The sequence below is a fragment of the Diachasma alloeum genome, unplaced genomic scaffold, assembly GCF_001412515.2.
Source record: "Diachasma alloeum isolate Michigan unplaced genomic scaffold, Dall2.0 Dall_scaffold_00857, whole genome shotgun sequence".
NCBI classification, from domain to species: domain Eukaryota; kingdom Metazoa; phylum Arthropoda; class Insecta; order Hymenoptera; family Braconidae; genus Diachasma; species Diachasma alloeum.
Genome location: NW_021680978.1, coordinates 218,211 through 232,985, shown reverse-complemented (window position 1 = coordinate 232,985; position 14,775 = coordinate 218,211). Strand labels below are relative to the sequence as shown.

At 37.9% G+C, this 14,775-nt stretch overlaps 1 protein-coding gene across 2 annotated transcripts in view; it reads left to right on the top strand.

Annotated features, from left to right (window-relative positions):
- The window catches only part of LOC107044983 (guanylate cyclase soluble subunit beta-1), an 85,214-nt gene that overhangs the window by 31,992 nt on the left and 38,447 nt on the right, over positions 1 to 14,775 (top strand). For both annotated transcript variants that reach the window (XM_015267066.1, XM_015267067.1), the window contains 3 exons: positions 1,925 to 2,079; positions 4,040 to 4,168; positions 5,521 to 5,603. In XM_015267066.1, coding sequence (XP_015122552.1) covers positions 1,925 to 2,079; positions 4,040 to 4,168; positions 5,521 to 5,603 — 367 coding nt within the window. The remainder of the gene's footprint in view (positions 1 to 1,924; positions 2,080 to 4,039; positions 4,169 to 5,520; positions 5,604 to 14,775) is intronic.

Here is a 14,775-nt window from a genome sequence, read left to right as displayed (position 1 = left end):
TAAATAATTAATTGCGATTCCAAAACATATGAATTTATATCCAGTTTAATGTACGCAGGGTATACACAAATAAAAAGAAGGACTTGACTATTTATCAGTCTCTTACAGACACTTATTTTGGAATTAGCGAAGTGCATTCAAATATTATCGAAAAAAAAAATTGGAATTTAAATTATACGTTCTACTTGTGAGAAAAATGAGAGAAAACAAAAATGAATCACGAAAGAAATACAATAAGGATTGTCACCCAATGTGAGGTACAAAAATTAAAAAAATTTATGTATAACAAATGTTTGTAAGGGTTTGGCCAATTAGGTTTTTCAGTAAAATTGAAATTCAGGTTGACGTTTGCTCATAAAGCACCAAACTTTATGGAAATATTTAAGTTCATGCAAGCTATTTGCATTTAAATCAGAAAAATTGTTTTGCCCTTAAGGCTACCTGTATGACAGGGAAGTTGATAGCCCATCAGGCATAGGCAGGCCCATCAGGCACCAGTAGGCAGATCAGGCAAAGACTTGAAGAAAGTCTTAATAAATAGTGTTACTATTGTATCCCAAAGGATAACAATAGTTTTATCAGGGGAGTGTGACGTATTGGGTCGACTAATACGTCGTTTTTGTTGAAATTAACACCGGACGTGCTCAAAAGGCCTGGGTGGAAGAAAGGAGAAATATGATATCTCTTTCGTCGCATCCAGACATGCCATCAGCAGTCCCAGGGTGTCTTCTATCACCAAAATGGTAAGCAATCTCACGGTTTTCTGCAAGCCCAGCTCAGGCGTTTGAACCGAGGATTACTAGTGGTAGTAATCCATGAGCACAAAATGGCATTTGGTGCAGAAAACCGTGGGACCGCTTAGGTCTGCAAAATTGGGACTTGAGCGAGTCGCGAGGGCTCTGGAACGACAAGAGTCCAGTAGAGTACGACCAGGAGCGGAACAGAGCGGACCTCTGAGCTCCCAAATTAAGCCATAAGTCCGAGTCCTAATTCGCGTCGGACCGCGAAGTTAATCACGCGTATACCGGCCCATTCCAATCGACAAAGTGTAGTGAATCAATATTTTAACTATATATATATATCCTTATCACTTAAACCGCGAGTGTTCACTGGGGGTTAACCCCCTTGACCATCCCTCATATCCCTCCAAGTGAGCGAATCTCCCGTGAGCTCACCGGCGAGCTAGCCAAGGATAGAGGAGTACAGAAAACCAGCGGCATCTCCATCAGCAGTGGACCTTTGGAAGCAGAGGGTCCAGGGGTGCGAAGCAGAGGGTCCCTGTACGAGTGACACAAGACGACATCAACATAGGGTACGACGGCCCTAGGAAGGAAGGGCTGATTTCTACTTGTGACTAGTCCCAGGGACTAGTCACCTGTTAGATCACCCAGGATTAATGCGGTGGGTGATCTAAGTCAAAACGTCACAAATCAAAATCAATTTCAAATTTTAATGAAACCTTTATTTATTTGACTCTAATAAAATTCATTCAATTCAAATCAACTACTTCTCTGGCTGTACACATGAGGTGACAATTTCCCAACTTCCTCCAATTTCCAGTTGAACATGAAAGTCCCTCATCAATTTCAGCTGGATTTTCAATTAATTAAAATCTGAAAATCATATTCATTCGAATTCCACTAATTGTCATAGAAACATTGACCTTAAATTCATTACTTCCATTGATTTCATTATCAACATGTGTTTATTCCTTGACAAGATTTCCTGAAATCTCAGTAGAAATGTCACTTGTCAAAATTTTTCGAAAGTTATACCGGAAACTTCAGAAAAAAATCCATTTACCTATTCTAATTTATTTTCCTTCACTCCGGCACTAAATCAAGACAATGATCAATCAACTTCAAATAAACTCGAATAACATAATCGTAAAAAAAATTATGTAATCATCACAATGTTTTTCTAGAACCAAAGGTCAGCCCTGCGACGTTCTGTCGAGTATTTCCCTTTCACCTGATGTTTAACCGTGACCTAACGATAGTGCAAACCGGCTGTACAATAACCCGAGTCATTCCTCAAGTGACAACTGGCAGCTGTAAACTCAGTGACATCCTGCTGACAGTGAGTAACCATAACATTTCATTATTTCACTTTCTTCAGCTGATCAGTGGTTCCTGCAAGGTGCCTTGACATATCGCCGACAGTTCTATTGAACCGTTACTTGAATTATGTGGCCGCGGTGATCCCCCCAAATCCACCAGTCTTTTGGTGATAACGCCAGGAACATACGTTTTGTGAGATACAAAAAAACGCAAGGGAGGGAATGACTATCGGCAAGAGGGAGTAGGGTCTTTTCCGTCCGATATTTGACCATCGATGGAGTCAATCATTGGCGCCGACCCGAAGAGTTTCCATTGACATTTGGGGTTGTGTGAAAGAAATGAAAGGGATGTTTTCTATTCTTCCTATCTCTAATGGGTCAAATATCGAAGCTTGTGTTGACGTAAAGGACCCACTGTCGGAACCACTCGTTGAGTGTATGAGGAAGAAATAGATATGCTTCCTGTTATTGCCACCCTCTTCTGCCAGTTAAAGATCTTCCGCAGTAAATTTTGAGGCTATGGAGTGGGGGAAAATATCAAAGGTTCCGACTATCCGCTGTATCTTTGAAAAAAAAAATAATGAAATGACGAAAAGTTCACGGATGTATTGAAATTTCTTCGTTTGGGTTTCTTTGCACTTATTGTTCATGATTAATCTGTTCCAAATAATTTTTATCCCGAAAGATTATTTATCCGAATTTTTTAACAAATACAAATTTTCATGAGAGATTTGACAACCACGCATTTTTGTTCGACGCAGTTGGTATTCTTGTGTCCCGATAAAATCCTATACTACACTATAGAATCTACAGTATATGCCTTGGAGGAGTTCACACGATGGACTCCGCCGCGCGCACTCTAACCTCCCTCAACGTTGCCATGTTCAGCCATCAGTTTCCTCTAACGTAACTAAAATCCCGAACTATGCCATACATTTTCAATAATTACAACTAATGCCTGTGGTGACGGCTAATATTCGTGAAGCGTGTGGTTTTTTATTCCATTGTCGATTATTTTTTGTGATTTTTGAGAAAGTGGTGCCATAAGACGCCGTGTTGGTGACACATTTTTCAGATTTTCTCCACAGTAATCTACGTGGTTCAGCATTTTAGGACTTCGGGAGGATATTTATAATTACTCGAAGAATATATTCTCAAAATTTCAGCTTTACAGTTCATTTCCTTCTACTCCCATATGCTTACTGCGGAAGCTTCTTAATACCAGGTGGAAAAATAACAGCTTTTGTATATATGGCCTTTATGTACACTGAGAGAAAAAACTACTTTTGACAAAGAAAATTTATCTGATGCAAGAAAATATTTTCTTGTCAATTTTATAAATCGAGAAATCTCGTAAATAATTTCGTTCTCAAACTGAGAGAATTTTAAAAAAGAGAATCCGTTCGGAAACAAATTGTTAATTTATCAGCAACAACGACTATACTCATGCATTTTTAAAATTCCATTATCCACTTGTTTTCATTTTCTTTTTTCAATTAATTCGTTCGCGTATTTTTTCTCGTTTCGCTCTTTTTTTTCTAAATTTCCATTGTTTTGTAGAAGGCGCACTCAACTCTTCCATTTACTTGTTATAGTATATTGTGCATCAAGGGCGGAAAGTCATGTTTTCCCGCCCGAGGTGCACATGTTATTTTTTAACACGCCTGCAAAGGAAAGTTCGTATTTTGCTCTTTGATGAGCGGGAGGAAAGTACGAACTTTCCGTGCAGCTGTGTGAAAAAAAATTTTTTTTTCACTAGTCATGGAAACGGTTGATTAGCCAGAAAATGCGGAATAAGATGCAGTGGTTTGGAGCCGTGGTGGGAAGGGAGGAAAGCGGAGAAACGTATAGGCTGGGTTCGAAAGCTTTTTCATGTGAGGATCACGAAGTTGTAAAACCTTCTGACCTCAGTGCCATTAGTAATTCGAACTGGCTTCAACGTGATAATATTAACCTTCACACTGTGGTTTGCTTTTCCAGGTCAGACCGCACTTGGAACTTACATTTGAAAATATATTATCGCACATTAATACTGTTTACGTGCTTAAAACCAAGAAGGGAGTGATGAAGGTGGAGGCGTCCGAAGAATTTTCAAATTTACGGTTGAAGGTAATGTTAGCTTAGTCATTAAATTTTTTGGAAATTTTTCCGTTATTCCTTGTTCAGCTCCATTAAAATCCAATGGAAATTTTATTCAGTTTTGAGGGATCGCTTCATTCTTAATGAATGTTGTATTTATTCATTGAACACATTATTTATTTAAATTGAGAAAGCAGAGATGGAGATGATTTCGCAAATATTTTTAAGAATCATAGGTTTAGAAGAAAACATCGACAAGCCAGCTTTATTCAACTTGGAAAGGGAGCGCGCTTCGCACGCTTAATTGGCTAGTGACTTATACTTATTAGTTTTTATCGTAATATATTCGTCGGTGTATTCATTTATTCATTAAAAAAGAGTTAATGTTCGCTTTTATTAAGCTTCGATTTGAGAAAAAATTTGAGAAATGATCTTTAAAAATTTGCACAAGGAAAAATTTACGTTGTAAAATTTAAGAAATTAGGTGCATCTGACAGTGAAATCGGTGAAATCACCCATTTTCCAAGTGTGCAAATAAAAATTTTTCGAAAGAAACTGTCTACTTTCGAAATTCACATTTTTTTGTTTTGTTTTTGTGTTTTTAAACGTTATTCTTGTTTTTCAATGTGTATGTAAATTTATTGTTCATAACAATGCTATAAACATTTTTGTTATATCCAAACGTTTTTGCAAATTTGAATGTTCGAATATTCAACGATATTTTTCCCGTTCATCTTTCCTGCATAGCTTAGCTACCACATATATATGTATAGTAAAGCAAAAATTAAAAAAAACATTTATCTGTTTAAATTTTTTCAAATACATCTTTATTCATAAGCTAAAATAACCTTGAAATATTCCTAAGTCCACCATATGCTTGGCGAAATAGATTGCTAACCGAAAATGTTTCACCTTTTTCTTAATCGAGGAATATTTATAGAAGCTTTTCACGAAAAGCTCTCTGTCAAAAATATTCGCATTCTAATAATTAACAAGAAATGAGATCAGTCTCACCATCAGTGGAATGATTAGAAGATCATTCATTAAATTTATTTCCTCTTTTGGAATGACAGCTTGTTCTGCAGCAAGACATTCCTATTCTAAAAAGAACATATGCCGTAAGCTATAGCGTAACGCTCATTCCTCGAATTTCATTGGTCGAACATTCGGATCCGCCCGCACGTGTTCGACTTCGGTCGGCTTTCGGTTTTCGTGTCACGATTTGTCTTTAACACGCGGGCTCAAGCGCGCGATCGTTGTCGTCGATTACAAATGTAAAAGCAAAAATCGCATAAACACGTATGCATAAAACCATCCCATCATCCCATTATCTCCAATTACCCCTAAATGGCATTTCTCAGGCACGGTTTTATTTCTTTCAGGGTCAAATGCTGTATATACCAGAATCCGACTTAGTAATCTTCCTGTGTTACCCAAGCGTAATGAACCTCGACGATCTCACAAGGTAATTTTCTCGTTCAGTGTGCTCTCCCTACTTTCCTCTTCCACTAATTTATTGTCAATTGAACCGATAAATCATGAAAGCCCCGTGAATTCCCGGCACTGTTGAAAATTTTTGCCTCAAATTACCAGTACACTTCTTCAAAGTCTTTATCAAGAGACATATTCGTGAAAATTTTGAACAATTTCGTCGATGAAAATTCGTTGTTTGATGAAGAAATCAATGGAAACTGGAAATTTGAGTTGTATTGTTCCACACTGGGAGAATATAAAGAGTTGTTATCATTTTTTTAAGCCATGACTAATGACGATTTTTTGAGTGATCGTTGAAAAATCGATTTTTGCAAAAATATTAATTTTTTCAAATCTGTATGAAAAATTAAATTTTGATTGGTGTTAATGAATAAAGCTTATTAAAGTCTATAACTCTCTATATTATAGAAATTCAAATCGACTTCTGGTAATAAAAATTTGGTACTCGAAATTAAGACTTTACAATTAAGGCTCAAAAGGATTAGAATAAGTGTCTCAAGGGTTAGATTAAGGGTGAGATTAAGGATTCAAATACGGGTCACAAGGGTCAGATTAAGGATCACAAAGGTAAAATTAATGGTCCAAATAAGGATCATGGCGTGAGATACGGGTCAGAAGGGCCAAAATAAGGGTCTCTATATTATAAAAAACCAAACCGGCTTCTGCTGATAAAAATTTGGTGCTTGAAATCAAGATTCCAAAATTAAGGGTCATAAAAGTCAAAATAAGGGTCATGAGGGTCAGAATAAAGGTCATGGGGGACAGAGTAAGGGTCATGAGAGTTAGAATAATAGTTCAAATAGGGGTCACAAGAGTCAAATTAAAGGTTGCAAAGGTCAGATTGAGGGTCCAAATAAAGGTAACAACGATCAGATTTAGGGTCTAAATAAGGGTCACAACGATTAGATTAAGGGTCACAAAGGTCAGAGTAAGGATCGTAGAGGTCATATGGGGATCCTGTACAGACAATTACTAGAGTTGTAAGTGACTAATTTGTTTTTATTACAATAGATTTTTAGAATTTGGAGATGACATAAGTCGAATACTAGTGTTATGGTTTTGATGTTTTGGTTATCGGTTAGAAAAGCTGTCAAATATAAGTTACTGCCTTTGGTGGAAAATAACAAAGGTTTAATGATAAGAAATGAATTAGGTGAGATAAATTACCTCAACTTTGGTTTTTATTTACTCATAAAGTGCAGCAGTGGGACAGAATTGTAATAGATTATTTTTATTTTTGTCCTGTTGTTTAGATAATAAAGTTGCCCTGAAGAGGAATGCATTCAGCACTCGAAACGTTGGCAAAGAAATTAGGCTGAGTTCAGTTAATTTTTAATATATATATATATATATATATATATATATATATATATATATATATATATATATATATTTTGCATACATGACCGCATAATGGTCCCAGGAAGGAGTTTATTGTATTAATTGAAGCGGTTGAAACAACGTGAAGAGGATCCTGTAGAGATCATATGGGGTTTGGCAAGCGGAGCGAGCAGGGGGCGTTCCTCCTAGTTCCTGAAAAAATTAATGATATTTGATTGGTATCTTGTGAGAAAATTTCGAAAATAAATATAAAGAAAACGGACCACATATTATACCCATATACATATCGGCATACATACACATAGACACCATCTAAAAATCGCATATTCTGACTTTTTAGACCATATTTAGTTACTTTAACACCAAAAATTAGAATCTTAAATTTAAGCGATTACAAAGCTTCCATTTGGCAGCAAAAATTTGGAACTCCATTGGATTTTTCGGGAAATTTGAAATTTCATGATTTTTCCCCCAAAATGGAATAAAATATAACTCTTCCAAAGATTAGTACCGCACTGTCCATTAGATTGCATTTTTTTCTGCCAGTAAATGATGAATGCGAAACGAACAGACACATGATCTCCTCACTTCCCTCATGCAAACGACTATCCACTTGTCCGTTATAACCATGATATTTTATAACTGGATTCAAGTAACATGATTCAACTCGTCTAACTTCTGAGTAATTCCTCCGCGTCGGGTGGAACTTGAAGAGATGCCGGGGGGTGAGTTGTTGCATTTCCCAGAAGGAAAATCCTCCCAAGTTGGGTCGTAACAAGTTTCAAAGTGTTTGACGAAATTTATGTGGCGCGTGCGAGGGTTGGAGGGACGTGTTACATGCTCAGGGTAAAGGGTACAGGTTTATGAGAAAACATAAAGTGTTTTAAATTTTGTTGGTTCAAGGAATTTCGCGTGGGATGTTTCTGGAATATGACGAAATTTCGCCATGTTTACGGCTGAAAAAATAGGAAGCTCACCGTTATTTATTGCTGGGGATACTTACCAATACTCCAGCGTGTTCGAAACATTCTTAATCCGTTTGGTTTTATCGCAACGGAATATTCAATTAAATTATACAAAAAAGTTTGTGATAAATTCAGGAATAATATTGGAAAATTTTGATCATGTTGAATTTGTGCGTTGTTGAGTTTCATACTGAACTTTCGACTAAAAATTTACTTTTCATTTCAATTGATGAATCTTAAAACTTGTATTCAACAACAAATAAAGATTTCAAGATAATCAAAACAAACTGAAGAGATGAAATCAATTTTAAATATCGTATACTTCTAAAGAGCAATCAAAACTGTAAACGCTAAACACACGCGGGCAGTGTATGGAAAATTCAGCAACGCTCGAGCATAAATAACAGAACGGCGAATCCCCGCGCAGGTGACCAGCCCGAGTGGAAATTCCGGTCAGGTCTTGATCAAGTTTGGATCAGGCTAGACCTGACCACTGATCAGGTGTTGATCAGGTTGACGGATCCGGTCTTGATCAGACATGTTACGCCTCTGACCAATCCGGATTTGATCAGGACGAATGGATTCGAACTTGATCAAGTCAACTGTATGAAAACCACATGACCTGTCTGTCTGTGTCATTAACAATTATCAATGGTAATTAATCCAAAACAAAACATAATTCAATTCTTCCACCGTAGGCCGCCTCTGTTAATGAATCTCTACTGTTATTACCTCTGAAAAAGCTTATTATTTTTTTACTAATGCTGGGGATCGAACCGGGGACTCTATGATTGTTAATCCTATGCCCTAACCACTACGCTATCGCGCTATTACTATTGAGTAAACTGTACATTGCTTATATAATTTGTATCGGGGTATTCGTTGAATTTACGATTATTCCTGATCTCGCGGATGTGCGTGTGTATTCGCAGAGATAAAATATGCTCAATTAAATTTTTATTCATTTCATTCATGAATAATAATAATGATAATAACAATAACACTAATAAATAAATAGACATTTGGTGATTTTTTGTCTCAAGATCATTTGTGTGTAAGTTTGATACTCCTCTAATACGTATTTTCGGTATCATCATCTCTCCCTTATGTACATTTGAGAATGGCTGGCTGTTAATTAAATTGATTAATTAAATTAAATTAATTTAGTTTATTTTAATTATAGTATAATGATCCTTCTTAAAGATTGAAAATAATTATTGATAAAGGTTAATAAAACTTAATTTGAATAGTATAATAATAGTTAATTAAATTATCCGAAAAACTTATTAAAATTAATGTTAGGTGGACCGGATCTAAATCTGATCATTTTCTCTTCAATTGACCGCGTTCAAATGCCGATCAAAGTCATCAAATCAGAATTTGATCAAATTGGGGTCAGACAGCTGACCTCAGGGTGAGATCGTGCCTACCTGATCAGAACTTGATCTGAATCATCTTGCAGTTTTCCGGATCCTGGATACTGGATCAAAACTTGGTCAGGTTCTCATCAGGCATCATCTGATCATTTCTACCTGATCAGAACTTGATCTGAACCCGCCTGCAGTTTTTCGGATTCGATCTGCTGGATCAGAACTTAGTCAGGTTCTCATCATGCATCATCTGATCATGTCTACCTGATCAGAACTTGATCTGAACCCGCCTGCAGTTTTTCGGATTCGATCTGCTGGATCAGAACTTAGTCAGGTTCTCATCATGCATCATCTGATCATGTCTACCTGATCAGAACTTGATCTGAACCCGCCTGCAGTTTTTCGGATTCGATCTGCTGGATCAGAACTTAGTCAGGTTCTCATCATGCATCATCTGATCATGTCTACCTGATCAGAACTTGATCTGAACCCGCCTGCAGTTTTTCGGATTCGATCTGCTGGATCAGAACTTAGTCAGGTTCTCATCATGCATCATCTGATCATGTCTACCTGATCAGAACTTGATCTGAACCCGCCTGTAGTTTTTCGGATCCGATCTGCTGGATCAGAACTTGATCTGAACCAGCCTGTAGTTTTTCGGATCCGATCTGCTGGCTCAGAACTTGGTCAGGTTCTCATCAGAAATCACCAGAACAGTCGAACCTTACAAAAACCTGATCAAGTTCTGATCGTGCTTCAGGTGGGCTTGACGCAATTTCCACTCGGGAAGTCACAAATGCTCAGGTGGTGACCAACTAGGGTCAAAGAATCTAAAATATGGTAGTAGTTTTATAACAACACAATTCCTGAAATTCCTAAAGAAAATCAATTGGACACCTTAATAACAGACAAGCGTATCTACCTTACTAGAAATTTCATTGCGCAGAAACGTCGCGGCGTAAGTTGGCGCGCGACATTGCCTTTTGCGACGATGTACCTCAGGAAGGTACGCCGCAGGGTCGCTGAGACAGGGCTGCGTGAGGTTTATGCGGGATAGACCTATCTGTGTCCGCCCTAACCTCAAATCCCATCAATTAAGAATTCACAATCCTCAGATTATTCGTATTAATTCATATCAATTATTGAAGTATTAACGATTTGTTAGTGAATAATAATCTCTTGCAACTAATTGATGCTTATTATTATCATAATAACAACACCTTTTTAGGGCCATTATGCGGTCATGATATGCACAAAACTATCAATTTATTCTGAATCCTTTGGAGGTCGTGTCGTTCCGATGAAAAAAAGGTAAACAGGAAAGATAAATGAATAACTGTAGTGGAAAAACAATGGTCTCCGGTAATAACGAAGGATTCAATGCCATCAGTATTATGGGGAACTGTCGATTTGATGTATTTGCTTAAATAGAAAAATTTACATTACAATGTTCAATAAGAAGAGTTAGATAATTATATGAAATAAAATTGCCCTGTAGGAGTGCACTTAGCACTTGAAACGGTTGGTAAAGGATTCAGAATAAATTGATAGTTTTCTGCATATCATGACCGCATAATGGCCCTAGGAAGGTGTTGTTATTATGATATTTGAAGCGGTTGAAAAAATTAAGCGTGATTATTATTTTCGAAAAAATGGGAGCGCACCGCGTCAGTGTCGCATAGGGTTCCAGCAGCGACCTAGTCGCGGAGTTCAGCTGCGTACTGCGTGCGTGAATGTCGCTGCAACAGCCAATGTTACAGAACCTTTCATAATTTCTACTAGGGTACACAGGGAACTCATAGAACTTACGCTTGTCTGTTATTAATGTGTCGAATTCTTTCCAACAGATATATTTTGTTTCTTACATTAAATGAAAACGATGATTTGGTAGTTTTATAACAGCAGAATTCCTGAAATTCCAAAGGAAAACCAATTATTCCCAACAGATAATTTTTGTCCCATGTTAAATGAAATTATCAGTTATGCGACGTTGCCGGAAATTCCATAAATGCGCCCACGTATTCTAGAGTCAATTCGGCAACACTGAAGCCTAAATAACACGGCGGCAAATCCCCATGGGTTTGACCAAAAGCGCAGGACCGTATGTGGCGACTTGGGGTTAAATTCCACCTGAACTAGTAGAAATCTAATGCTGCGTGTACCTCGTCAAGTACCCCAGAATGTTATCCAGTGCGGTCGCTGGGACAATGCTATGTGACGCTCACGCGAGACTGACGTATTTGTGTCCGCCCTAACCTCAAATCCTGTGAATCGATGATTCACAATATTCATATTATTCGCATTGATTCAAATCAATTAATGAAGGCTCAACGATTTTCTAGTGACTAATAATTGCTCTCAACTAACTGTTAATTATTAATGTTGATAAAATGAAGAATTGGGAGTTCACCGCGTCAATGTCACACAGGGCTCCAGCAGCAACATACCCACATGGCATGGTATGCCTAGTCTATTATTTAAATGACGAAAAACAAAAATTGAAAAATTGCGAAAATCTAAAATTTTGGCAATTATTTATTTTTCCCCAACAGTCTATTTTACCCCCAAATCTCCTACTAAATCCAAATTTAATACTTGTTCCATAGAACCTCCATTTGCATTTGAATCCATTCATTTCTTTTTTTTTGTCATTCCGGCCGTAAGACAGCGTTTCACGGACGCGGAGCGAAGCGGAGCTTCCGTGAATCTCTGCCTACGGTCGTCATGACAAAAAATATTGTTCGTCATACGGTCAAAAAAAACTTTTCTGACGAATATGATTGCAGTCCTCGCCTTCGGCTTGTGCTGCAAACCTCATATTCGCCAGAAAAGTTTTTTTCGGCCTAATGACGAAATCTACTATTTTCGTCACTAATACCTAAAGTGAAATTTTACGCGCGCTCTGCGTGTGCGAATTTCCACTTTTCACACATTGTGATGAAAAATATCATTCGATACCGAACGGCCACTCACTCCCGAAATCACGACGCCACTCTGGCATGAAATCATTCTGAAATCACGTGAAATCAATGAAATGTAAAATGATAAAATGGACCGCTTTTCATCGTCATTAGTTCAAGATTGACGGAGTACACGGAGAGAAATATTCAATAAAAATTACGTCTCTTTTCCGTAATTCTGGAGCGAAATGTGGTTGTAGGAAATTTTACGGAACTGTCACGGAATTTTTCCGGAGTGTTCCGTAATTTTTACTGAACGTTTCTCTCTGTGTAAAATCAAATGAATTCGTTATCATTTGCCAGTTCTGATTTTCATAATTTGACGCAAGCCGTTTTACCCCATCTCTATTATTTATTCACTTTATGTTTCTGAAATTACTGATTTGGAATTATGAAATCATTCGAAATCATGAAATGAGCTCCCGCGACGCTCGAAATCACCGTAATCATTTTTTCCGAAATCACTAAAATCACCGCTGAAATCACCCGAAATCGACTTCATTTCGGAATCATGGTGTCACTCAATTATGGAGTGAGGGGCCCCTCGTTCGATACTCATGGGAAAAGTTTTTTTGACTTGTGGGAGCCACACTTTTCTGCACTTGTATCGAAATGTACTATTTTTCAACTGACAATATATTTTTAATGTGCCATTGGTATTAAAAAAAGTATCGATATTTGCTATGGCGATATTTTCCGGTATCGATATTAGGCAATCCAATTCAATTCGATATCAAATATCGATATCTTTTGGGTATCGTACATCTCACGGCTACGGCATACGGCAACACAGTTCGGGCGTGAACGTCACTGCAACAGCCCATGTCGCAGAGCCTCTTATGATTTCCGCCAGGGATATTCGAAATTTCAGCGCCCTATCCATAAACTGAATTCAATATCATTCTTCCGAAAATTTCGAGTAGACTGCTTACACAATTCCGTTTTGTCAACAGCGTAGCTGGAAAAGTGGAGCAAAGATCGAAATGTACCGAGCGAGCGTTGACAAACAAATTGAATCCTGAATGCATCGCACGCCCTTGATATGCGAGCGCCTATTACAGTTGCCTGTTGCTTTGGTGCAATGTCATACGTAACTCAATGAGACTAAAGTGATTCGTACGATGATTCAATATTCCCACCCACTATCGCTGCATCCCGTGCATCACCCTGATACACTGAAAATTATTAAATTTTCCATTCACTAATTTTCAGTTTAAGCGGATACACTACTGAGTTTGGAAAGTTTTAAAATTAAAAAATAGTCTTCGTGGGGCTTCTCTCATATATATAGTTTCTTGTAAAATTATATTTTGGCCCACATAATGTCCTCAAATAAGGTGGAAATTCTCAAACGCCTCGAAAAACAAATTTCACATCGGATGATCCACTAAAGTTACATAAGTCTAACCTTACTCGGGTTCGTGATTTGTAGGATAATAATGAGCAGGGTGTTGAACCATGAGGTAAAACAGGATAACAGGTCACTCAGACAGTGGGGTAAAATGGAATACCGGGGTGAATTGGAGAGAGGAGTAAAATGGGATAGTCCGGTTCACCGAATGGTGAGTGAGTGAGACAGTGGGGTAAAATGGGATAGCGTGGTAAAAAAAAAATTTCTGTGCATACTTGATAGTGATGCTTTTCATCGCTCCCTTTCATCTTATCATCCTATTTACCCCCCCCCCTCCTCCTCACCCTCTTGACCCCAAAATATTGGGCCAAGCTTGGTTGAACTCCTGAGCTCAAGCTCGGAATATCAAGCTTGGACCATGATTGGGACTACCTTGGTACCCAAGCTTTGATTCGCAGACTATCACCAAGCTTGGTTTTACCTAGGTATCACCACAGGTTCAAGCTTGGTTCAATCCCCTAAGTTCAAGCTTGGAATACCAAGCTTGGACCATGATTGGGACTACTTTGGCACCCAAGATTTGATTCGCAGGATATCACCAAGCTTGGTTTTACCTAGGTATCATCATAGGTTCAAGCTTGGTTCAAGCCCCTGAGTTCAAGCTTGGAGTACCAAGCTTGGACCAGGATTGGAGCGACCTTAGCACCCAAGCTTTTATTCCCAGGATATCGCCAAGTTTGGGTTTACCTAGGTATAACCACAGGTTCAAACTTGATCAAAGCTAGGAATCCCAAGGCTGGGTATCCTAGATTGAACCAAGCTGGATCCCATTGTTCAAGCTTGGAATCCCGCACCTGGGATAACTCCCGAAAAATTTCGATAGGATATTGAAATTTAGTGAGATTGTAGCTTTTATGATATCACAGGGTGGGATTCTGCATAGGCGAAATCGGACAAGTGGTTTAGAAGATATTCAACTTTTTGTTAAAAACTGTTTTATTCAATCTCCCTAACTACGGGTCCGATCAATTTTTTTTTGTTTCAAAAAGCTCGTCTTGCCGCCCTTATCAAGATCAATGAAAATATGAATACGCGTAAAACTTGGAATAAACATCTGAGATTCTGACTACTTAGTATTATTGAGTCGCAATTGTGT